We start from the raw sequence: 24120 nt of genomic DNA, 5'->3' as shown, positions 1-24120 counted from the left end.
ATGAGGTCAGGAGAGGTCACACAGAATCCAAGGAAAGGGAATATATTTTGTTTGTCATAGCCATAATTTAGGCATCACTAATACTGTATTATCATGTCCTTTCGATCGCCCAAGTCACGCTCATCACATGTAGATTCTCTCTAGATACCATTGTCAATAGGCTATGCAGCATAGTAATGTATCAGACGTCTGAGTTGCACCCTCATATCATATCCGTAACATGGATCTCAACGCTGATAAGCAAGCTACATGTTTTCATACGATTCAGTTACACAATAATCTCTCCGTGCTTCTCTCATCCTCGGATGTTTCCTGAGACATCTTGATCTCCAGGTCGTTCAGCTTCAGCCACTTTGACCTTGTCCTCTGGTCCTCCATCGCCCTCGAAATCATTGGCGTGAGTTTGTCTATCACATACTATCTGTCAATACAACACTTCCTATCACTATAGGGGGAAGTTTTGAAAACGGTCACACAACTCACCTTCCGGTCAGTTTGCTTTGCTCTCCTCCTTCTTCATCGGGTATAACAGGATTCTCACCCCGTCCTGTACCTCCGACTTGTACGGTCGAGCCTGGGAAGTCTGCTGTCACATTCTCATTCACACCAGAATCGGCAGCTGCGGAAGTGAATTCGTTTGATCAGCGTTTGTACAGAAGCAATGATTGAGCCTCAAGATCGTGGAGTACCGCATGCTTATAGAACTCACTTGAGTCACTTTGACCACGACCGCCGCCGGATACAGCTTGTGGGCTGTTGATACTAGCTTCGAGCTTGTTGATTTGTTCTTGAACCGACATCTTCAAAATTACCTAGTCTTGTCGGTATGCTTAAAGAACAAGGAGCCAAGATACATTCAGAGATGCACCTAAGTACTAGTATCCAGCATGCTGACCAGTTGCAGCTGCTGCATGCGTGATCTCTCATAAACTCACACCGTTCCGGTGGATCAATTTGTGACGTCAATTACGTTGAGATCATTTGGATTGACGTATACATGCGTCTACGACAATCGTGTGGAGGACTTGGTCCACTCGATCCTCAAAAACCTTCTGAATAGGTAGTCGATTCACCCAGACTCACGTCATAGCATGCGATGTCAAATCACGTTACATGGGTCAGAACATCGAGGTGTTTCATGGTACAAGATATCGAACGAACGGTGCTTTTTCGCATCTATATATGCGCTTCCTTCGCCTTATGGATTGCATTTACTCTAAGGACAGCTTAACGTGATCTTATTCGAATCCACAGTGGTTCCGCTGTACACCAAAAGTTGTTGACCACTCTTCAATGACGGGCACTTCCTGATGGAATTGCTGTATTCGATTCGGACTTGAGGTTTGCCGGCTTTCAAGAAGGGATCGTATTTGTCACACTCGTTGTACTCATGCTGCGACCAAAATCATCAATATACATGAACACTCCGCGCTCTTTGAATCACAGTGGGAGGACTGCTTCATACTTACGCAAGACTCGATGACATTAAAGTCAAATGCATTGACCAAAGAGGAAGTCCAACTTGTTGCCTTGCCGGTGTCAGGATCGGTAATCAAGTCTCCTGAATTCTTCAGATCGATACCCAACCCGTTCGCTCGTGCGGTCGACGACAGCCACAGCAAGTAATTGACCTCGTCTTGCTTGGTGATGCCGAAATTCTGGGTGTTTGTCCACTGAAAGAGCCCAACGATAAGCTCGAATTGATGCATGACCGGAACACGATACAGTACAGGTGAAGCGAGAATATCGAGGTGGAATGGGAAGAAGGGCAAAGGTAGTGCTTACAGCGTCGACATTATCGGGATCCACAGCATCACATCCTTTCGCAAAAGCAGCCTTGATTCTAGCCGTCATGATCTCCTTGGTGTTGCTCAGACACTTCTCACTCTTAATATCCAACCACCATTCACCCCATTCTCCAAGCAGGTTGTCGCTTGCTCCCTTGCCGGTACATTTACCAGTCGAATCCGTTGTGACATTGGGTCCACAATAACACTCAGGTAAGAAGGATTTGGCATCGGTCCTATACAAGGGGGCTCAGCATGGGAACTTCCTGCCTCTTGCAACAATGATATTCTACTCACCTGAAAGGTTCCCATGTTCCGGCACTGAAATAGCATCCTACCTTCTTCCCCTTCGAATGATAATTGGCTCTGACATACCATCACCTCATCAGAGGCTGTCAAATCTATCAAAGGTAGACTACTCACATCTGTTCAGGTGTACTCTGAGCCATATCCACCACATACATCGTCTTGTTCAGCGATAACCCGGACTTTGTCTTGATGACTGGCACGTCGATAGGTTGATTATCTAAATCGTAGATGAATGAAGTGGACAGATTGGGTGTGAACGGAGTTGAGGAAGGTGAGACAGCACTTCCAGTCGCTACCAGAACATTACCAGTCGTACTTGTCTTCGAAGCGGACTTGTCATCTATGGTTGAGCTCTTGACGAGCGAAGTAGTGCCGCTTCTCGACGCTTTGTCTTCGGATTTAGAGGCTGAGCTCGTTGGTTTGGCCGATTTGTCCTCGCTCTTACTACTAGACGACAAGATACTGGAGGACTTGCTGCTGGTCACGATCTTGGATGATGGGACTGAGGTGGCTGCGACTGAGGACTGGGTGGAACTTGAGATCACGGTCACGGTGGAAGTAACGGTCTGCGTGACGGTCACTGGACTACATGACAATGCAGAGCTCTGTTAACGATCGTCAAGTCAGCTCACTACTCAACAACCACAAGAGGGAGACTGTACTTACTGACTGTTCCTTCGCCAAGATGACTGGTGTCGCTAGTAGCGAGGCTAGCAGGTAAGTGGAAGTGACCATGTTGGAGGTGAGGTGAAATGACTAGTGATACGAGCCTGCGTCCGGCAGAGGGCATTTTTGAGCTCGACGACCACCTGCTTTTATATATACAGTCGTAGACGCTCGTAGCGCTTGATCCTACACCGCATCCTGACTCGTTCATCAGGCACCTTTGCAGCCTTCACATCCATCTCTGTTGTGTCCAATACGCTGTAGGAGTGTCGTGGAAGACCGGGTGAATTGCCTTTCTCGTCGCGGTGATCGACAAACCCAGCTTTTGGGTTTCGAAAAATTACGTTGAAAGCCGGATCTGTTGGTTCCTGGTGGCTTATTTCGCTACTATTCCCTCTCGACGAGGTATTGGTCAAACTCGTCAATCTGAATTCCTCATGCTATTATCAAGGAAGAAAAACATGTTGATCATATGCATGGAATCGTTGTGATACGTTGAGGATGGGCGAGGGGGCTGTGTTGAGCGATATACATCTGAGGACGCGGCGGTGTTCACGTCACGAGTTCCGCGCCAGCCTCCATCTACGGGATGTAACTTTCATCACTGATCGAGTGCATATGCATCTGGATGGGAGATTATTCATCCTCTATAGCATGACAAGCTATACACTGGAACAGGCTTTCTGAACATTCACTAGATCAAGAAGCTTTGCCTTGGACATGAATGAGCTGCAAGTGGGATTCGGAATACCCCGGATCTCTTCGGCCCCTTCGCCTCCACTAAACTTGCACGCTGAAACCTCGCCTGAGAAATGCACCGAAAAGATCCGTCAACAAGTTCACTTCTTCGTCTTCCATAGGTTGTGACATGAGGACGACCTTCGACTGATATGCCAGCGCAACGGACCACCCCTTCAGCGACGCCTCAACCACGCAAACCAAATCATGTGCGGACTTACCAGGCCTGTGAATCTTGCCGGGCAGCCAAACTGCGATGCGATTTAGGAAGTCCCGACGCTCCGCATGAACCACCATGTCGTAGATGTCTGAGGACAGGACGCCAATGCAACTTCACCAAGACTTACCAACGAAAGACGCCAAAGCCAGAGAATCCGCCTAGTCCTCGTCCAGTGCTAGACCCACGGCTGAACTTCGCAAGCTACCAGCAAGTTCCCCTTTCGTGAGTGTATAGATTGGTAATGATGCATTAGTTTTAGCTAAGATCTCATACTCTGAATAGACAGCAGTCTGTCAATCCACCTAAGAGGACTCAGGATGCTGATGATACAGAAGACTTCAAGTTCGTTCGAGGAGAACGATTAGAGAATCCAGCGGATGCGTTGAGGATACTATGTGCCGCCGCCGAGGATGAGGATAGCAAGGGAAGGGAAGAACCGACTTTCCCGATAGACTATTCGGTAGGAACAGGGTTGTGGAATCAATGGGTACCGGTCAGAGATGGCCTATTAACGGCAGAGGAAGCGACTGCTCTGCTATCGTAGTAAGTGACCCGGTCTTTGTACCTAATCGTGCTATCTGACAGACTCTCTCTAGCTTCGGAACCCATTTCAACATAATGCTTCCTATCGTTCCTATTCAATTGTTTCAACCGGAAAACTTCCCCCTTCTACTCCGCGAACCGATACTCTTGGCTGCTATGATCTGCACAGCCGCAAGATACATGGATATGGGCGACTCGTTTAATCCTGTTGAGCCGCGTCGAGCCCGGATAGTACAGAGCAAGATCACTGGCTGGCTGAGGGAGAGGATAGGGTTCATAGCAATGGGAGAGTACGTCCCATTCCTGACCAAGGTGTGACTCAACATCATTTCATCACACAGATACTGATACTAATAAACCTCCCAGAACTTCATCAAGGACGATCGGAACTGTTGAAGCCTTACTCATACTCAGTGAATGGCCTCCTCGCGCGTTACTCCTTTCTGACAACAGTATCAACGTCGCATCTACCTCGGGCAAAACCCCAGCAAATCCTTGCAAAGTGTATGATGATTTATCTTGGACTATGATTGGGCTGGTATGTAAAGTTCTGCATAAAAGAGGAAGCTGATCGTCTTCCAATTAGGCTGTTCGAATATCGCAAGAGTTAGGATTGCACGATGAGAAGGCGTATCCTTCTGAATCGCAGGCAGAGTGGTCGGTCCACAGGCGGCATAGGACATGGATCTGTGAGTTTTGCATCTCTCAAGCACTCACGGATGCAGCATGAAGCTATGCTGACGTATCACTGTAGATTGTCAAGCTGCAGACCGGCAGTGAGCATCACATGTGATCCTGCTTATAGAAACTACTGACGCAAAGCAGTGCCTCTGTTCGTTTGGGTCGTGGTTCCCTCATTCAAGGTATGTCCAAGATAGGCTCTCCCATCTCTGAAACATGCTGATCAGTCTCTTACTTAGCTAGTAAGCCGAATCATATATGTTACATTCCGAAACTAATCATTACGCAGAAATGCCTACTGGATGGTGGGATGTCTTGGGAGAATATAGTCGTCTGTCTGGAGACGAGACATTCCCTTTCCCCAGAGTGCAGGTCAAGTGGAAAGACATCATGCTCGTCGCTCAACTGACTCACGTGAGTCAATCCTTGATATCTGGTCTCGATGGCAACCTCTGATAGCACAAGCATAGATGATCGGCTTGATACAAGAGCAATTCTACGACTCACCCGACGTCACTGCGGATCTAGTAAGGACAGGCAGATTCGAGACTACGCTGCATAGGTTGAAACCGGAGTTGGAGATGGCTTGGGACATAAAAGCGGGTGATCTACCGACGTATGATCTGTTTGACCATCAGGGAACGTCATTCACTGAAGATGAATTGAGGGAGCTGAGATGGAGACTGGATCTGGATTATATCAGGTTTGTCGACTACAGCTTGGCAACACTGATGAAAAGCTAATCATCACCGTGTCTCAGACTGTATAGTAATGCTATAGCTATGCGAGCGGCCCAGGCTCGCGTGATGCGACGACATTCAGTATGTACTCCTTTTTCACTGATTAAACTTTCTCTGACACCTCGCATTCGTAATCAGAAACGTAATCAGCACGATCGTGTCTTTCAGGCCAGCGTGATCAACTCGACCGAAGGTCCTTTCATCATCGAAGCAGTCGATGCTGCTATATCCCTAGTCAAGTATGGAATAGCTTTGCACAAAAAAGCAATACTGAGACACTGTCCTAGTCGGGCCTTCTTACGACTGGTGAGCTTACTCACTGGATGTTGGACTGGATGATGCTGATTCGAAACCAGGTCTTTGCCAGCGTGTTTCTTATGAAGGTGAGCTATGAAGATACCAGCTGCATCAATCATTTGCTAATTACCCTAGAAAGGCGGTATCTTTTGGAGCGGTCGGTCAGCCAGAACAGGAGATAGTGGATTTACAATGCTCCCTCATCCAAGCGTTATCTAGTGCAAGTGTAGATGATGAGCATGTTGCCAGTTATCTAGCAAGAATGTTGAGCAGAGTTTTCCCAGCGATACCGACTGGACCTTCTCGAGCTGCGCCTCCCGAAATCAACAACACCACCGATATGTCGAACATCGACACATCCAATCTATTATCGATCTTTGGCTTCGATACCGAGATCTCGCCAAACGCAGCAGCTGATGGACACTTTGAGAACTTATCGGGTTTCGGGTATGATCCAAGATCGATCGTGTCGGATATCGAAGAAATGCTTGCTGTAACGGAGAATTTCCAGTTCGAGCTGCAGCAGCCTATGCTCTGATATGCAGTATGACGAGCGTAGAGGGAGGCGCACATGCATAATTGATACAATGATGCCCGTATGCTCATGAGCAGCGAAGACACGCATGTCCTCTATTGCGTACTCGGATTACGCTGTTCGCGGCCAGTCAGCCAATCATCCAGGGGGATTTAGGATTTCATCAGTGTCATTTAGATTTTCCACATCGAGCTGGCTTACTCGGAAAGCCTGGACGGGGTGTTAAGCTTTGATTGAATCATACATACTACAGGTGTCATCTGGCTGTAAAGAGGTGATCTGATACGCATCTGGAGATGGGGATGCTGTATGTCGGACTTCATATGTCAAACAAAGGATCGTACAACACCTTCACGACTATGTGTAACATGACCCGTGAGGCATATATATATAGACCCATTGCCATTCAGGCTCACAGCTATTATCTTGTGCCCTCAGTACCAACAGCAACGCAAGAAATAGTAGATCAAACAACATGAATCATCAAGAAGTCCCGACCTCCTTACCCCAAGAATCGCCATTGAGCGAGGCGCCCACAGCCAAACACGAGTTTAAGAATTTTACACGACAGCTCAAGCAGCCTTCCTCTCCTCCGTGGCACAAGCAGCGTGAGTCTATACCGACGTCGTCCCTTTCATGACTCCGTTACACGCTGACGACCTGTCGAATAGTCCACGTTGCTTTGGTAAGCATATCTTTCAGGCTGTCCCAGCTCCAACTATGACCGACTCATGAAACGATCTCACAGATCGGGGAGTTTGTCGGTACCTTCCTATTTCTATTCTTCGCCTACGCTGGCGTAATGGTTGGCAAGACTGCCTTGGGCGGAACGCCATCCACAACCGGTCAATATCTGGTGTTCTTACTATTTGGCGCAACCAGCTTTGGTGCAAGTCCAGCGATCAATGCATGGATTTTCTTCAGAGTATCGGGAGGATTATTCAATCCAGCTGTGAGTGAGTCGGACATGAAAAGCACCAGAGCACTTCCTGATAATCTCCTAGGTCACGACAGCTTTCGTACTCACCGGTCTAATGCATCCTCTCAAGTGAGTTAAAGTGAAGTATCAGGTATATACTGTTTTGACTGATAACGACGGTTTCCTACAGAGGATTAGCTATCTGCGTGATTCAGCTTCTTGCAGGTATAGCTGCGGCTGGTGTAGTTGCAGCTCTTATTCCAGGAGAGCTCGCGACTGCTAATGCCTTAGGACGTGAGTCCAAATTTCGTGCAACGCATGGAAGCCGCTCAAAATGCTCGGGATAGCCGATGTTTCGATAACGCAAGGCTTGTTCATGGAGATGTTCCTCACTGCGGAGCTCATACTCGCCATCTTCATGGTGAGTCTTGGTGAAATTGGAGCTTTTCTCCTCAGGCATTACCGCTCACCTTCAATCAGCTTGCTGTGGAGAAACATCGCGGTACTTTCGTCGCACCATTGGGTATTGGTATTGCGCTTTTCATGAATCATATGGTTGGCATTTATTATACTGGTGCCGGTCTTAACCCTGCTCGTTCGTTGTGACCCGCAGTCATCGAGAGGAAGTTCCCGGGGTATCACTGGATTTACTGTGAGTTCGATCGTATGTATCGTCAAACCTAATGACGGTCATCAACATAGGGATCGGTCCACTTCTCGGATCGTTGCTTGCATCGATCTTCTACAAGATGCTTCGAGTTGTGGAGTACTACACTGCGAACGAGGGTCAAGACGATGATGGATTGGCTTCGAAAAAGGTCTAGATCGTTACGAGGAGGGAAGAGATTGCATGTAAAAGCAATCCTCGGGGGATGTTTGAGTATGATGTCAGATTCGCGAGCAAGTCGTTGAATTCATGGGAAGCTGTCCAGTGTAAAAGGAAGAGCGGTCAAGGAGAACGATCAATCTGTTTCAGCATCCGCGTCAACACCGTGTGCCGATAGTTGAAAAGCATGAGGGTCGATATTTCTATGCATGTAGTAAAAACATGTAAACAGATGATAGTCCATTCTCTATGACGGGTGCGCGTTTTTACTTTGGTGGAGCTTTCTCAGGATCATGCGATTTCGATCGAGACACACTCTTCAGCTCGTCTCCTGCAGGGGTCGGCTTTTCTTTGCCCGCTTTTTTAGGCTAGATTGTGACACGTCAGCGCAATGATCCGTGTCGCAAGATATGGGTCAGACTCACGACTCGAACAAGCCAGTAGAAACCGATAGCAGCAATGACATTGGTAATGATGTATACCCACATTAGACCAAAGTTTCTCCATCTGAATCGAGTCGACAGGTCAGCTCAATCCCTGTAGTGGAGTATATAGATATGAACTTACCGATGACCATAGGAGATGTTGAAATTGTTCAAGAAGGTATTGGTGCTGTCGATGGAACAGAATTGACAGTTGCTCGTAGCGTTCTCATCTAATAGGTAGCCACCGAAGTTACTGGTATAAGGAGCGAGGTAATCTTTGCAAGTTGTGCCAGCTGGAGGATCGAAAACGGAATACTCGACATCGGAACAGACCACGTTCGTATTGGCCACAGCGACACTAAGCAGTCCTTCAACCAGATATGTGAAGGGTGATACCCTGTACATGAACTTCCAGAAACCGGGGAGCGAGTTGTAGACGACCAATACACTACCGCACCGAGTCTCATCAGCGATTGAACAGGCAAGAAGAGTTCGCGTACTTACCCATTAAAGATCAGACATAGTGAGAACATCAACTGGGCGATATTGCCTGCCGCTTCGGCCTGATCCATACCGGCAACAATCGCTGTTGCAAAGGTCGAGGTGAAGAGGAAGAAGACTTGCATGTACAGCCACATGAGTGCTCCTCGGACATGAACGGTATTTGTTGGTACAGCATTTCGGTAGTAGCCGATGGGGTAGTACCAACAGAAGTAGAACAATGTGCCAACGGCGACTATCATAAAAAGATCAGCCGAGATCACACTACATGATCCGCTTAGCCAACTCACCAGACCAGGGGATTTCGACGACAATGTTACTCAAGATGAAAACCTTCCAGCTATATGTCTTCGATGGTCTTTCCCTAGATTCATACAAGCTTCGCTGGACGACGAAGTTGGGCATAATTTGTTGCACAAGTTGACCAAAGATCAGGAAGGACATGAAAGCACTGAACAGCTGAGATTGAAGACCTTGTTGAGATGTATCGGCTTTGAAGAAAGAGAATCCAATGAAGAGAGCCTGCAATGATCAAGTTCAGCAGAGTCACGAAGCAGGAATGAAGGTACGGACTCACGGAAGAGACAGCAAGGAAGAACTTGGAGTAGATATATGACGGAGTTCGCCAATATTGTTCGAAGATACGCTTGAGGACGACTACGAACTGCACACCGAATGGAGCGGCGAATTCTGCATAGGCTGCTTTGTCGGCTTTGGCAACGGTTGATTGATCTCGAGCAGGTGGTCTGTTAGCCTTCAATTGATCTAGTTCCTCTCGAACAGCGACACGCTCGGGACTGTCGATCCATTGTTGATGCCAGTCGACGTTTGTATGACTACCCGGAGCAGCGCCGATAGCAGCTAACATCCATTCCGCAGGATTCTCGCCTGGAGGGCATTCTGGAGCACCGTTTCTGACGAAGTAGTCGATGAGAATATGTGATCCCTTGCCCACCTCTCCGAAGTATACAGTCTTACCTCCCTTGGCTAGGAACAGAAGACGGTCGAAGTTCTCAAACAGAATGGCTGAAGGTTGGTGGATAGTACACAGAATAGCTTGGCCGTTTTCGGTGAGCTTTCTAAGGAGTTGAAGAATGTTCCAGGATGTTTGCGAATCTAGACCGGATGTAGGCTCGTCAAGGAATAACAGTAGTTCCGGCTTGGCGACAAGCTCAACACCGATAGTCAATCGCTTTCGTTGCTCGACGTTCAGACCTGATGAAAGATAAGCCTCGTGTCCAAGAGCCAGTTTTTATGCTTTGTCACTCACCTTCACCTGGTACACCAACCACGGCATCTGCATATCCGTCCATTTCTAGTAATTTCAAAACCTCTTCCACGTATTCATACTTCTCCTTCTTGGTGACATGCTTCGGCTGCCTCAACAAGGCACTAAATCGCAATGCTTCTCGAACGGTACTGGTCTGCAGATGGAGATCTTGCTGTTGCACGTAACCGGTTTTTCGCTGGAAGGATACGTCTCTTTGGTGTCCGTCGACGAGCATCTCCCCTGTGACCACTCCCATAGTGACACGAGTAGCCAAAACATCCAGTAAAGTGGTTTTACCAGCACCCGACACACCCTGATTGACATGCCCATGTCAGCAGATGTCGGATGTGCAATTGAAAACAGAGACTCACCATCAAGGCAGTAAGCGTTCCAGGTTTTACCCAACCGTCAACATGGTCTAAGATACGCCTGTTCTCCTTCTTGATCTTGATGTCATAGACGACATCCCTCCACGAGAAGATACTTGTTTGCCTTTGGATGATTGCGGTATTTGCAGTCCCGTTTGATCCTCTTACGTCGGAAGGCTTGACCTTGCTATCACCCTCAGAACCTTCAGATTCCGTATCGCTGTGCTTAGAAGAACGAAGAGCTTCGGGGATCTGCCCCTTCGGATAGACCAAGATTTCTCCCTTTGATTGTTTTTCCGTGATCACCTCTGCACCGAACATTTGCATCAGAAGAAGCAAAACTGATGTGAGATAGAATATCGAACTCACCAGTAGCACCGATATAAGTCGCAAAGAAGAAAAACATGAAGGCCAGAAGGATACCGAAGTTCCGCCATTTATGGGAGTGCAGGTAGGCATACGAGAGTTCTAGATAAGTGTCGCCGTTGACCACACTCGAGCCGGCGGTCGCTCCAACAGTGCTACAGACGTGATTGAGGGGATCGACGTCCGCGTAGGCCGGAATAAGTGCGGAAGGTATGTATGTCGAGCAGGTGAACTCTCGATCGTGGAATTCGTTGATCATGAGGGATTCGAATGCGTATGCGATAGGGTCGATATAGTTGATCCATCGAGACCAACCTCGCATGTACGTCACGGGGATCGCAAACCCAGTGTACACCACCAAGCCGATCATGATGATGGATGCCGGAGTCATAGCTGCGACGAATTGACGAGACACGGAACCGATCGTTCGGAAGATCATCGACATCGTCAGAGTTGAGAAGAAGTTGATCAACAGGTAGAAAAAGAATGGACCTGCGAAAGAGGTCAGTATATACCGAGCAGCTGAACAAGTCGAAAACGTACCAGGCGCACGACGCAGATTTGTCATGAAGTATAAGACCAAGTTGAAGATGATACAATTAAGCACTTTGTAGGGCATGTCGACAAGCATAGACGCGAACGCTTCCGCAGATGGGTGGTAGCTAAAACCTTGATCAGAAAAAGATCAATCAAGGAAGGTTGGACACTCACAAAGCGTATCGTGCATGTTTTTCGACGATCGGACGTTGTGCGTAAAGGGTAAGAATCTGTATTTCATTTCTACATCAGCAAGAGGCCGATAAACATCAAGGTTGAAAGCCAGCGCTCACCTCAAGAGCAGCACCGAAAGCGTTCAGCAAGACAGCAAAGAACAGTAAGGATCCTCTTTGGTAGAAACTGTCCGTGGTATCCTCTATGGCTCAAGGGTCAGCGACATGCATTGTGCGTTGATCGAGACGGAGACGGCTACTTACGAAGATTGAAGAAAACCGAACTAATGATGATTCCCATGACGAAATTACCGAACAGTTGAGTGATTGTCAGACTGGGATCGGCCTTGAGACGCCAGAATCCTCGTGCAACACAAAGCTTGACTTGTTGACCGTATGACAAAGTGTAAGGAGATCCGGGTCGACTGTCAGGTAGTCAGCGGGTTGAGCGGGTTCCGGCAAGATAAGAATATGTTCTACTCACATTCGTTTCGATTGCTGAGCTCTTCGTGAGGCCAAGAATTCATCATACCTCTCCCCTCCTGTAGGATGCCGCTCATTGAACGCCGCGATGTCTTGCTTCAATCTCTTGTATTCCTCACTCTCCCTCCAACGTCTAGCAAACTCCTTTGGTGTCTTTGGTACGCTGTTCTCGAATCCGGACTTGGCTTGACGTTCCGAAGGACTGGTCAGACTGGTCAAGAAATCGGGCGTAGTTTGTTGTTCGGGGCAGTGGAATCCCATTCGCTCGAAGAAGGCTTTGGCTTCTCCGGATTTTCCGAAGAAGATCTGCTCCCCTTCGTATAGGACACAGACTTTGTCGAAGAGGTCGTACGCGGATTGGGGAGATTGATAGATGGCTACTACAGCGGTGGTACCTATGTACTCCGACTGCATTCTAAGGGTCTTACAGAACTCGATGGCGTTTGCTGAGTCCAGACCACGGGTGGAGTTGTCCCAACATTGCAAAGGCGCACCGGCGAGAGCAGCTTCGGAGATGGAGACACGTTTACGTCTGAGTATCACCGGTGGATGGATAAGAGGAAGAGTTTGGTGATCATGAAGAGGTATTGATAAGGCAGAGGTGATGATGATGAAGGAAAGGCGAAGGAGGACGTATAGACGGTGAATTAGCTAGATAATGGGATGGATCGTGCGCAACAACTCACTCTCCACCAGATACTCCTCGAATGTAGTCATTTCCGACTTTGGTGTTGATGGTGTGGGAGATACCGAATACCGACATGATCACATCCCTGAAGTGTGTAGCGAATTGTATCCTGCTCAATCCTCCTGGCGGATTTCTAGGTGCTCGTGCTTCTGCGGCGAATCTACCAAGGGAATCAGAATCGAAGGCAACAGCATAAAGACCGTCTGGCGACACTCACTGTAGCGTTTCTCCTACTGTCATACCAGGGAAGTGCACATCAACTTCGGCAGTGTAGATCGCTTCTCCTCTAAATCGTCCATGCATCTGCTTAGGTGTAAGACCTAGATCGAAGTCAGCTTTGAAGATCACGTTTTTGAAAGGATAGCATACCTCTGTAATTGATCTCAGCTTCCTCATTCAGGAAGATACCATTTGTTTCTCCCGCGATGGTCTTCAGCAGAGTTGTGCAACCACTGTACCCATGCATCAGCCAGTCATCCGGACTCGCGGAGATCCAAAGCGATACTCACCTTCCAGGGGGACCCAGCACGACAAGCATTTCTCCGCTCTCCAGCACTCCATCCATGTCATTCAAGATATGCACCTTCCTCTTACGATTGCTGAAAAGGTCTCTTGCGGAACTGATGAGGGATAATGGGATATTGCTGACAGTTTTTTGGTAGTCTAAGCATAGAATAAGCTGTTGGTCCATCCTCAAGCCTGTAAAGAAACTCACCTGCGTCCGAGCCGAAACCGTGTACACTCAGACCAGAGTACGATATACCAGCTGTTCTACTGGGATTTGACTCCTGACTGAGTCTGCTCATCTGCTTGACCCACTTTCTAGCATCGAAATTATCGGAGAAGGGATCGAGATCGCTGTCAGCATTGTAATTAAATATGTCATTGCCTTTGCCGGTGTTGATGGAGGCACGAGACATCTGACTGGCGAGCCCAGTGACTTGTTGATGACGCTCTTGAGCGGTCACTGGGTGAGAGACGGCCACATCGTCGGTCTGCGGTTGATTGTAGTGACCATCGTTGGTCACCCTTCTAGACAGTGTCCTGCCCAGTTCGGGACCCTCCTTGGTCCTGTCTACGAAATTGTAATCGCCTATTCCTACGGACATGACGGCGTGTGTTGATTATTATAAAGGTGATTGTTGATCGAGGCATCAATGGAAGAAGCACATCGAGAGATTGGGTATATATATGGAAGGACCACGAACTATGCATCGAATGGGATGCGCATGTTATTTCACTAGCTTGGCAAATGAGTATTCGCATGTATGGTTCGATAGAGTAGGATGATATTTTGGGTGGTGTTTGGGTCATTCCTGTTTATCTACGGCGGCCGTCGGTTTGTCCCTGGCTCAGACGGAGAGACGGCGATCCAAAACAACCCAAAAGCAGGCCAAAACAACCTAACGCCACGCGGTCAAAGGTGAATGCGGAGATGATCGAGACCAAACTTGGACGGAAGCAACTGCATCTGGGCCAGATCTGAGCATGGAAGGAGCAAACGATTCAAGGGATAACGTAATTGATACCAGCTGGAACTCAAAATTCGTCAGCGGGTCCCGCGATACCGCTCTCGTGGGTGAGCTTTTACGCCGCCCGTTGTACAGTTTGCATTGTTGATATTTGTTTCTTGCGTCAGAGCTTGAAAGAGGGAGCAGCGCCGCTAACGATCACGACTCGTCGACATCCGGCATGCCGCAATGTAGACCGAAGGCATGATAGACCACCGACGGCCATTGCATTTCTTCCCAATCAACGATGCTAATACTCGTTATCTCATCAGTGTCGCCCCCGATGACCAGCATATAGACACGGCCGCCCATTTAAGATCATGGCATCAGTCCAACAGCCCGCAGTATACATGGCAACTGTGACCCAGTCTCGTGGTACGGGCTTCGAAGGCAGACACGAAAAGCCAAGTACGGCTAGCGGGCACCTTACAAAGTAATGCTGATGAAGTAGCTGCGGTGGTGGGACAATGAGGCAGATCAAGAGCTCCTCCTGCTCAAATGACGCTAAACGAAGTATGAACCAGGGTCATCTGTGCAGCCCGGTCTGCGCAGAGGTGTGGCGGGATGTAGAAGGCGAAGGTCGATCTTGTGTCGCAGACGGCTTGTATGGGGGAAAAGAGCTAGATTAGACCATTCGACTTGGGTTTTCGTCTTCTCGTTGCAATTTTTCACATCAAGTCTATGGCTGATGATCTGACGAGGCGATGACTGAGGAGCCATTAGGGTTGTGCACAATCGAATCTCATAATCACGCCGGATTTACGATGACCGGGGAAACAGATTGAACCAATCGGTGAAGCATACAACACAGATTATAAGTGCGGCTTCGCTCTTATTTTCCAAGGATTTCCACCTTTAATACACAACTCCCTGAAACCCATAACATGCATTGCAATGCATTTGCGCTCGACTGGTAGTTGATCTGCCATAACGCGGCAGCATCTCGTGCATCCAACAAGTGAGAAGGCAGCAAATACAACAAATTGATCAGATACAAAGGAAGCGTTTCGATGCAATCGTGCCAGACAACCTGTGCAGGGTGTGTCCAGAAATTTTCGAGAAGATATTATTGATCAGTAGCAAAAAAACCGAAGGAAGCTGGATCATCCTCTCCGGATACCAAGCGATAGAGATCAGCGTTTTCGACCGGATCATATGTCATTCCTTCCAACGTGTAATCGGTCATGAGACTCGTGAGCCATATCGGATCTATAAGTAGATATCAGTCAATCCGAATCAATCAATGGATGCGACGAGACTGCACTCACTCAGACTAGCGTTCTGTCGCATGATTGCATCTCTGAGCGACGTTTCTGTGGGTTGAGCGATATTTTGTGGGTGATCCTTGCTCGCTTTAAATCGTCGAACCATCCCGGTATCTGGTAAAGAGACGAAGACATCCCGGTTCTTGTCCTCATCGGGTCTCAGTAAACCAGCTCCTAGTTCAGAGAGCCCACGTATGAGTACCCCCACTATGTCATTTCGACCGGTCCGGACTCACTCTTTTTCAGCACATCCAGAGCGGGTCGACCTGCAGCCCATGCTTGGACCACCTTCGTAGCCGCTTTGAGCAAGACCGCGATCTTTTCTCGAGCGATTGAGATGCGGAATCCCGCCGTGGGATCGATTTGAGGGTTCTCTGATACTTCCATACTCCGTATCTCGTGCAGAAGGGACGAAACTCCGATCGATATGGGTTGCATCATGTAGGGTATCCCAATCTGCGAGGAAATCATGTCAATATACGATTACGATGAGTCGGATCGCATTCCGTAGCTCACGTATGAAGTGGGGTCCAGTAGATCAGCGAGAGGGATACATTCGGATATTTGCTTGCTCGACTCCAAAGCAAGCCTCATATCTTTCAGCATGTTCCGGTTCAACGGCGTTTCGTGACCAGAAGGTGACTTCAGCAGATCCGGATGGTACGTCATAGCCAGGACAGCATGGCAGTATAGGTGGAGAGCGAGCAAAATACCCTGTTTGCGACCTGTCAGCCTGTGCCAGCGGTTACAGAAATACAACATCGACTCACGCTGTGTCCTCGTTGCTGCTGATGCTTCAGATTGTCCAGATTCCACCTGAGAGATTCCGGCAGATTCGCAACAAACTCAATCAAGCGTATTTGTAACTCCGTCAATAGTTTTGACTGTTGTTCGGCGTCTACTGTAGGGACCAGCGTTCTAGGTTTACCACGTCGCCCATTAAGCACGTTCGAAATACGTCCCACTATGACCATGAGTTTGGTGAAGTAGACAAAAGGGACAGGTTCTGTTATCTCGTATGGGTATTCTGGTGTACTTCGAGCCGGATCGGGAAAGAAGTCTGAATCTTTTGGTAGAGGTATCTCGATAATGTCGTCATCGATCATCGTTTCTCGTCCTTCAGCAAACGCTAGAATCCGATCGGTCACGAACAAGGTCCAGAAAAGGAGTCGGCATCGCACGACGTGTTGAGGGGAGTCATACATCTCAGACACCTTGTGAAGACCGATCTCTAGCCCCATACGGATTCCCATCCCAGATAACTGCCAAAGACCAGTATCTGAGCCCTGTCCGTAGCTTGCCCAAGCTAGCAATATCAGGCCACTACATGTTTCAGTCGAAGGGAGCTGCATCATCGGGACCAGCATATTCTGCGCTTTGGATAAGAAGGGTGCACACGCTTGAGTCGGATTGTCCAGAGGACTAGGCGCAAACCGTGCTGCAATGGCGCAAATGCTGTGGGCGAGGAATTGTGACATTGTTCCGGATTCAAACCTCTCTTTCATTCTTTGGCGGGAAGGAGCGGGAAAATGTTGGGAGAGATGTTGGAAGAACAGTTCGAACAAGGGCTCCCGGATGTGTGGATAGGGCATACCCTCCTCGTCGAAGAGGTCAGATATGGGTGGAAGAAGTGGAGCGGGAGAATGTGGTGACTCAGGATTGGGGACATCAGTGAAGGGAGATTCAGCTTTCCTCTTCCGCAGACGTAAATTGACCCGATTGATACCCGGTGTCATAGCTGTCGAGCCCGACTATGGGATAGTTAGCGGTCGAATGGATTTACGATTCGATAGTATGGTCATGACACTTACAAACCGGTAATAGTAGACCTCCAAGCTTTCCTCGTCTCCTGGAACGCCAGAAAGGGTAGGAGCCTGCGCATGCAACACAGCTCCCAGCCTAAGAAAATCTGGCATCTCGCCTCCGCCTGTTTGATCATTCTCCTGTGAGGGGATCATCCCCACATTGTTGAGTGTAGAATTGTTGAGCTCCCCTAAGGCGGAGTTTGAGGACGTGAGAGGTGGAGTATTTAGGAATGATAACCAGTTGTCATTGAAAGTGTCGAACTGGGCAGTGATATTGACTTGATCCTTGATGCCAGATGGAGGTTAGCGACCTTGCGTGCGGGAAGAAAAGGCCTGGGGTGATCATTTACGCTCGGCTTGCTTTGTATCTCTTGCCCTTCTTTGAGCCGTTCCATCTCCCTTTTGGTCCTCCGTCGCTTGCGTCCGGCAGGCCATTCGCAGATTGGTTCGCAAGCCTTCGCGCATGCCTAGGGATATAATGAGCAACAACACCTTGGATCCGATGGGAAGTCCCGGACCTACTCCACATATCGGATGTACATGATCGCATTTGACTCTCTTTTGCCGGCACTGGACACAGGCCAGGGGTACGGAAGCTGCAGTTTCCGATGACTGACCTTGGGGTGCCGCAGACCGACCAGTAGGTGATGCGGATCGCGTCACTTTCCGAGGAGTTGATGGTCCAGCTTCGTGAATGTCGTCCTGACCCATGCTATGTGATTCAGTGTTGTTCGTAGACTGACAAAAGTGGAGATGAATAAATTGTCTGAATGCAATTTGTCAACACAGGTCAAGCGGGTAATATGTTTTGAGAGGAGGAGGCATTTATCATCCGGGTAAATAATCCTTCCGGGACTGTGAATGACCCCTTCTTCCTTCTGCCCCCTGCCCCACGGTTCCCCGATAGGATGGAGCGCTTAATGTCAAGCTGGCTTACCGGTCCAATGCTTCAGATTGCGTCAATCCTGCTTGCAGCCTATTTACTTCATCGCACATGAGGGCTTGGATGTTTAGCCGTTGCTACGAGTCAGGATTGATTCGATCGACCAAGAAAGGATGTCCTCAGGCCAGTCCCCTTTTTCACAAATCCCAGCTCAGAATAGACACTTGCGCCATTGACCAGTCGCAAGTCAGACATCCCGATTTCTGTGGGTGCTCCTTAGCAGGCCATCGAGCTACCTCGTCCCGTCACCACTGCGGATGATTATGCACAGCGATAGAGCGTGACACATTGTGCATGACCAGCCGCCGAGTGCGAAAGATGTCTTCCAGACATTTCGTGCAATTCGATAGCGGCGGCTCGCACACACGGAAAGGAAGGTTTGTAGTTGTACGAATAAAACACAAGCATTTTCGCATTCTCGAAGCACTTGCAAGCGTACATCGACCAATACAACAACGACCACGATTACGATGCAAAGCGGTGGACTGGACAGACGATCACTATACCCTGCGCGTAGCCGCTCCGTCCATCGATCACAAATAAAGGTTTCCTCATCGATCTAAGTACTAGATTCTCGCATCTCCTGCCTCTGCCTCATCCAGTCCAGGCTCTCAGTAAAGTCATTCCGATCCTCGATGGGCAGCAGTTCTTTCTGGACCGCGTAATTCAAGACTCTATACAGTGCCATACGCTCCTCGCTTCCCTGCTCGGGGATCGCATTGTAATTTCGGATCTGAGTGAGTGTCTGAAATGCTGAGGTCAAAGGTGCCAAGCGCTTTTTGACAGCTTCCTCGTCCAATTTACCGTCACCGACCTCCCTCACGAGGTCACCGAACAAGCTCTTCTTTGAGAAACTCCCATTTGAACGCTGGCTCTTAGACAGCGTAATCCTCAAAGCTTGTTCCGAGAAGTTCTGAATCGTATCGAGATGATCGTTGTATTTCAGGACATATTCTACCATGTCAATCATATCTCCGCTAACATACCGCGACGAATGAGCGAAGCTGACGAAGTCTCCTACGGATGATAGTGCTGATTGCAGGTCAGACATGCTTGCGTTAATCCCGACCGGCAACCGATATTGATTGTCGATGATCCCCGTCAAAGCCTCCTTGAGTAGATCGAGCTCCGAAGTGCGATTTTTATCATTACCAAACTGGTTGTTGACCAACGGTGATCCGTTATCCTGGATGTTCAGAAGATCGCGGATTTGGATTAAACTAGACTTGGCAAAATCCTCCAGTGCCTCAGAATAGCCCTCAGGCTCTGTGTGGACAGAAAGAGAGCGCAATCGCTCGAGCACATACGTCCTGACTTCGATGGCACGCTCCTTGCGGACGGATGATGCACCTGACCTTTTGCGATAGTGTCGGGAACCACGCGTTCGAATACTCGAATGGGTGTCTGCACCCTCAGATCCAATCGGCACAGCTTGAAATGCGACTTGAGTAGGGTGGATTGGCTGCGCGCTCTGAGCGTTGTATTGGTCAGCACCCCAGTCCGGCTGGGCCGAATTGGCCGCCTGTGCTGAGGGCACGTTGTGATAAACCGGGTGAGTAGACTCGAAATCTGTTTGCGTAATTGGATAGTAACCAGCATTCACACCATGTCCCGTTGAAGTAGCCGATCCGAATGCAGCGTCGTATGGAGTTTGTTGTAAAGCTGACGCAAATTGAGCTGGATGAGATCCTGATAGATCGGCTTGAAAGAGCAGTGAAGGATTGTAGAGCCCCGACAGAGGACCTCGACCAACAGGACCCATGCCCCAGGGCATCTCGTCATGGCCGCTGGCGATCATTTGCCTCCCTTGCGGATCGAATGTCTGACTGTAAGACCGTGTCTGATCGTGTGGCGGCTCAACCACTTGACCCTGCCATCGCTCTTCAGGCCATTCTGTCGCCAGCTCGTTTTCCTCAGTCGGCCGATATTGATACGGCCAAGAGTATGCCCCGCCGTCAGCAGAATTAGTATGACCCGACATATAGTATCAGTGAGACCGCTTCAAGATAGGAAGGATGGATAACGAGATAAAGATATGCAGCCAGTCAGTCGATTCTGAGCGCTCTAGCGACCACGTAGTCAGCTTAATATACCCAAGGGCGGTTCTCGCTTCTGCAGCCTTGCCACTTACCTCCTTTGTGTTGATCTACACTGAAAAAAAACCTATCGAAGACTTCTCGAGAAGCCGTCTAGACTTCGAGTCCATGTTGATAATGACACACAGGGGGAAGCCGTGCGATTGCGTCATCAGTGACGGGTTGAGATCGCTTGTTCACAAAAGTAGAGACTACGCCCTTTAACGATTGATCGAGTCGAACGACAGACTCCGACGATTTGATGGCAATCTGTTTGGAGGGGCTGAGCTCCTATGCCCTGTCGACTCTCATACACGGTATATACAACTATGCATTGATGCGATCTTAGAGCAGGATACCGACAGATCAATAGAAGAGTGAGTATGCAGTCGCTATGTATCACAATGTGAACAAAAATTACAATCTTGCTCTTTTGACTCGTCCTCCGAGCATTTGCCTTCTCGTCTCCTTCCTGTTCAACACATCTCCCACCTGCAGAGCTTGCGACGAGCTTGAAGTTGGCCTGACCTTCTTATTGTCAGACCTCCCAATTCCGCTTCCGTCCCCTAATCCAAAGACTACCACTCTACCTGCTCTGCCTGCTCGTCCAGCACGTCCAGCACGATGTACGAAATCCAGAACGTCTCGTGGTGGATCCAGAAGAAAAACCGATGATACAGCAGGCGAGAAATCTAGGCCACGAGAAAGCAACGATGTAGTGATCAAGATTCTAGGCGCCAATTTGTTCTCCCTCCTGACCTTCTCCTTTTCCTGCTCGTCCATCGATGAAGAAGAGTCGCCTTCTCGGAATCTCCTCTTTGGGAGAGCCGATTGCAGCAAGAAAGAATCTAATTCACCGTTCCTGCCTCTCATCCGATGAGCACCTTCACTGGTCCAAGCTAGACTGGGCAGTCCCTTGGAGTCTAACGTTCTAGCAAGTTGTTCGACTTTCTTGTCTGAATTGCAGAACACCACGATCTTGCTTCTCTCCTTTGGACCGGATTCTACTGTTTCTGAGTCTGGCGCAGACTCAGCCTCGGTTTCAGACTTCGCCTTGATTGCGTCATCTGCGAAGACTCTTCTGACCTCATGAGCCACATCGGCAAGTCGGTTACCTGATCTCGAGGGTGGGACGAATCGCGTTTCGAGTTTACTAGGAAGCTTGTGTAGACCTGGTGAGAGTAGATGATGAAAGGGGTGGGATCTGAAGAGAGGGTGAGAAGACAAAAGACTGAGCAGTGAAGGCGGAAGGGTTGCCGTGCAGAGTACCAAGTTGACTTGAGAGAGGGGTAGTTTGGCCAAGATCGATAATGTTTCTTCCAAGAAGTCATTACCTTTGACGAGATGGTCAGTATCACACGCAGGTAGCCCGGTTTGAAGAAGGTTACCTACCAAGCAGGACATCCGCTTCATCGATGATCATCCACTCCACCTTATCTCCCTTGACCATACCCGACTTGTCCTCCTCCTGCTTCCACAAGCCAGCACCAACGTCATCTGCATCCTCCTCATCCGCCTTATCCTTGCGTATCCCTAACATCCTTCTGACACTTCCGACCGTTCCGAGAAGCACATCTACACCTCCTCGTCTGGCCCCGACGCCTCCCGCAGCGGTGTTGCTAAGGCCTAAAACACTGAGCTTGGTTGTATGCGTCAGCGATTTGGCGAATCGAGTCGACTGTCTGGTCAGCTCGTGTGTCGGCGATAAAACGATAGAACGGGGGTATAAAGCTTCCTCTGATGTAGTTGTGGTCTCTTTATCCGTAGCTTTGAGGTTTTGGAATAGGGGCACAAGATATGACATGGTCTTCCCGCTACCTGTCTCGGCACCCAGGATTACTCTGGTTCCGTCACTTGCAACATCGCCAGCCTCCGTCTCTTGATTTCTGTTGAGGAGGTTTGCAAAACTTAAGCTCTGTATAGGAGTCGTCTGGCCTTCTAAGCCATACTGCGTCTGTAGAGACTCTAACAAGCCAGGAGCAAGTTTGAAAGAGTCAAACGATCTGGGTTCTGCCGCTACAGAATCTGATAAAGCTGGTGTAGAATAGTTCGGTGCTTGAAAAGGTTGAGATTTGGGAAAGCGAGGGGAAGGAGTTCCGTCCGCGTCATCGTGTTGGATGTTATCATGAGTATTGAATCTGGTATTCCTGCGCGATGGTGTTGCACGCGGCTGTTCGAAATTTGCTAATCGACGAGAGGAAGTCGGCTGTATTCTCCCCTTGTCGACATTTCGAGGACTTGAGCCTGAAGAATTTCGCGGTGGTCGGTCCAAAGATGGTCTCTTACCAAACGAAGGCTTTTGACCAAAAGAAGGTCTCTCGAAAGACGATGATCGGCCCACTGGTTTTTTGCCGAATGACGGCCTGACTGATCGACCAGCCTGGACTGTTCGTTTTCCGCCTGCGTTCACCGAAGTACTGCCGTGAAGAGCTCGGAGTATGACTGACCGTAAAGGAGGTGTTTGAAGCACGATGTGCGATATGCGAGAAGCGGAACTCGAGCGTAAGGAAAGCATACCCTTTGGTGGACCCCTTTGAGCCTGTTCCTACAGTCTACTTGCCGTACTCTTGACAGAGGGATACATCGATGAACTCTCAAAAGCAGCAATCTTATCAATCGTACTGTAAGAGAATCCCAAATAATGGCAGACACAGGGTCACGTGATGAGCCGTACAATGACATTTTTTGGTTCCGTCGAAACGGTTTGATAGATTTTATTTCTTTATTCCATGCATTCCTTCTCTTTCCTTTTTCTTCTTTCTCAATATCTTTGCAAGTACTCAATGGGTGATGATGAGAGCTCCTCGGTCGTCACCCGCGCCTTGGTATCGCAGGAACAATCAGTAGCGCTTCCTGTTCATAGTGTGAGTGACAACTCCCAGTCTTTCTCAAGCTTCGACCTGTTTTGGTTGCTTCGCTCCTTTACATCCTAAACATTCCCGTCCCCTATCCCCCATCTTTCGTATAAATGAAGAGCGGCAAAATTGCCCCATTGGCACCTCTTGACCCAGGGTCCGTCATCCGATATCCCACACGATATCATACGAGATGACGGGCCATTGCTCTCACCGGACTATCTGATAACAACACCTCTCTTTTCTCCTTTCATACCTTCTCATAATTGCGATGAGTATGGAAGCTGACTTAAAGATTGATCAGTAGCAGTAGACATCACGACATTTGCCAGATAACGATAGTGTCCCTTCTGATCAACGTCATGCCACGATGTATATCATATTGTCAACTCGATATTACACAACAGAATTTGCAATGTTTTCTTCGCTAATTGTCCTCTCACTGCACCTCGTCCATCGCGGATCAATTGCATTCGAAAATCAACTGGGTCATCATTCCCAATTTTCATCTTCATCCTTTGATCCCCAAGCGAGTGTTATGACATGCTCCTAGCCCACTATCAGCGGAGATTCGGATCGGTGTTATGACATGCG

The 24120-nt window shown here is 48.7% G+C and overlaps 9 protein-coding genes across 9 annotated transcripts; 2 read left to right on the top strand and 7 right to left on the bottom strand.

Moving 5' to 3' along the window:
- Positions 1 to 295: 295 nt before the first annotated feature.
- On the bottom strand, positions 296 to 800 carry I303_102390 (uncharacterized protein; the record flags this gene model as incomplete). Its single annotated transcript, XM_018404830.1, has 3 exons — positions 296 to 407; positions 484 to 619; positions 710 to 800. The coding sequence occupies 3 exons, from the start codon at positions 798 to 800 to the stop codon at positions 296 to 298; spliced, it is 339 nt and encodes a 112-aa protein (XP_018265111.1).
- Positions 801 to 1216: 416 nt separating this feature from the next.
- On the bottom strand, positions 1217 to 2831 carry I303_102389 (uncharacterized protein; the record flags this gene model as incomplete). The annotated part of the gene is made up of 6 exons (XM_018404831.1): positions 1217 to 1393; positions 1470 to 1673; positions 1786 to 2023; positions 2085 to 2153; positions 2211 to 2701; positions 2763 to 2831. The coding sequence occupies 6 exons, from the start codon at positions 2829 to 2831 to the stop codon at positions 1217 to 1219; spliced, it is 1248 nt and encodes a 415-aa protein (XP_018265112.1).
- Positions 2832 to 3652: 821 nt separating this feature from the next.
- Positions 3653 to 6519, top strand: I303_102388 (uncharacterized protein; the record flags this gene model as incomplete). Its single annotated transcript, XM_065968534.1, has 13 exons — positions 3653 to 3942; positions 4003 to 4263; positions 4317 to 4553; positions 4630 to 4801; positions 4850 to 4952; positions 5018 to 5039; positions 5089 to 5126; positions 5234 to 5358; positions 5415 to 5647; positions 5705 to 5765; positions 5823 to 5990; positions 6041 to 6067; positions 6121 to 6519. 13 exons carry the CDS (start codon positions 3653 to 3655, stop codon positions 6517 to 6519), a joined length of 2136 nt encoding a protein of 711 aa, XP_065824606.1.
- A 472-nt stretch (positions 6520 to 6991) lies between these two features.
- On the top strand, positions 6992 to 8259 carry I303_102387 (uncharacterized protein; the record flags this gene model as incomplete). Its single annotated transcript, XM_065968533.1, has 9 exons — positions 6992 to 7124; positions 7188 to 7201; positions 7265 to 7468; positions 7521 to 7564; positions 7626 to 7729; positions 7783 to 7856; positions 7916 to 7937; positions 8049 to 8087; positions 8138 to 8259. The coding sequence occupies 9 exons, from the start codon at positions 6992 to 6994 to the stop codon at positions 8257 to 8259; spliced, it is 756 nt and encodes a 251-aa protein (XP_065824605.1).
- A 268-nt stretch (positions 8260 to 8527) lies between these two features.
- I303_102386 (uncharacterized protein) lies at positions 8528 to 14181 on the bottom strand (the record flags this gene model as incomplete). The annotated part of the gene is made up of 19 exons (XM_018404834.1): positions 8528 to 8629; positions 8687 to 8768; positions 8829 to 9134; positions 9191 to 9422; positions 9478 to 9709; positions 9765 to 10402; positions 10458 to 10770; positions 10829 to 11133; positions 11195 to 11683; positions 11735 to 11853; positions 11903 to 11958; positions 12022 to 12104; positions 12166 to 12326; positions 12386 to 12916; positions 13071 to 13232; positions 13290 to 13392; positions 13442 to 13524; positions 13582 to 13735; positions 13788 to 14181. 19 exons carry the CDS (start codon positions 14179 to 14181, stop codon positions 8528 to 8530), a joined length of 4545 nt encoding a protein of 1514 aa, XP_018265115.1.
- Positions 14182 to 15649: 1468 nt separating this feature from the next.
- On the bottom strand, positions 15650 to 17764 carry I303_102385 (uncharacterized protein; the record flags this gene model as incomplete). The annotated part of the gene is made up of 6 exons (XM_018404835.1): positions 15650 to 15792; positions 15852 to 16022; positions 16085 to 16304; positions 16365 to 16562; positions 16619 to 17599; positions 17660 to 17764. The coding sequence occupies 6 exons, from the start codon at positions 17762 to 17764 to the stop codon at positions 15650 to 15652; spliced, it is 1818 nt and encodes a 605-aa protein (XP_018265116.1).
- Positions 17765 to 17995: 231 nt separating this feature from the next.
- I303_102384 (uncharacterized protein) lies at positions 17996 to 18364 on the bottom strand (the record flags this gene model as incomplete). Its single annotated transcript, XM_065968532.1, has 3 exons — positions 17996 to 18120; positions 18176 to 18223; positions 18271 to 18364. 3 exons carry the CDS (start codon positions 18362 to 18364, stop codon positions 17996 to 17998), a joined length of 267 nt encoding a protein of 88 aa, XP_065824604.1.
- Positions 18365 to 19155: 791 nt separating this feature from the next.
- On the bottom strand, positions 19156 to 20577 carry I303_102383 (uncharacterized protein; the record flags this gene model as incomplete). Its single annotated transcript, XM_018404836.1, has 1 exon — positions 19156 to 20577. The coding sequence occupies one exon, from the start codon at positions 20575 to 20577 to the stop codon at positions 19156 to 19158; it is 1422 nt and encodes a 473-aa protein (XP_018265117.1).
- Positions 20578 to 21088: 511 nt separating this feature from the next.
- Positions 21089 to 23186, bottom strand: I303_102382 (uncharacterized protein; the record flags this gene model as incomplete). Its single annotated transcript, XM_018404837.1, has 2 exons — positions 21089 to 22005; positions 22064 to 23186. The coding sequence occupies 2 exons, from the start codon at positions 23184 to 23186 to the stop codon at positions 21089 to 21091; spliced, it is 2040 nt and encodes a 679-aa protein (XP_018265118.1).
- Positions 23187 to 24120: the final 934 nt, after the last annotated feature.

The sequence above is a fragment of the Kwoniella dejecticola genome, chromosome 2, assembly GCF_000512565.2.
Source record: "Kwoniella dejecticola CBS 10117 chromosome 2, complete sequence".
Lineage (NCBI taxonomy): Eukaryota > Fungi > Basidiomycota > Tremellomycetes > Tremellales > Cryptococcaceae > Kwoniella > Kwoniella dejecticola.
Note: the sequence above shows the minus strand (reverse complement) of the source record. Positions and strands in the feature narration are given on the sequence as shown.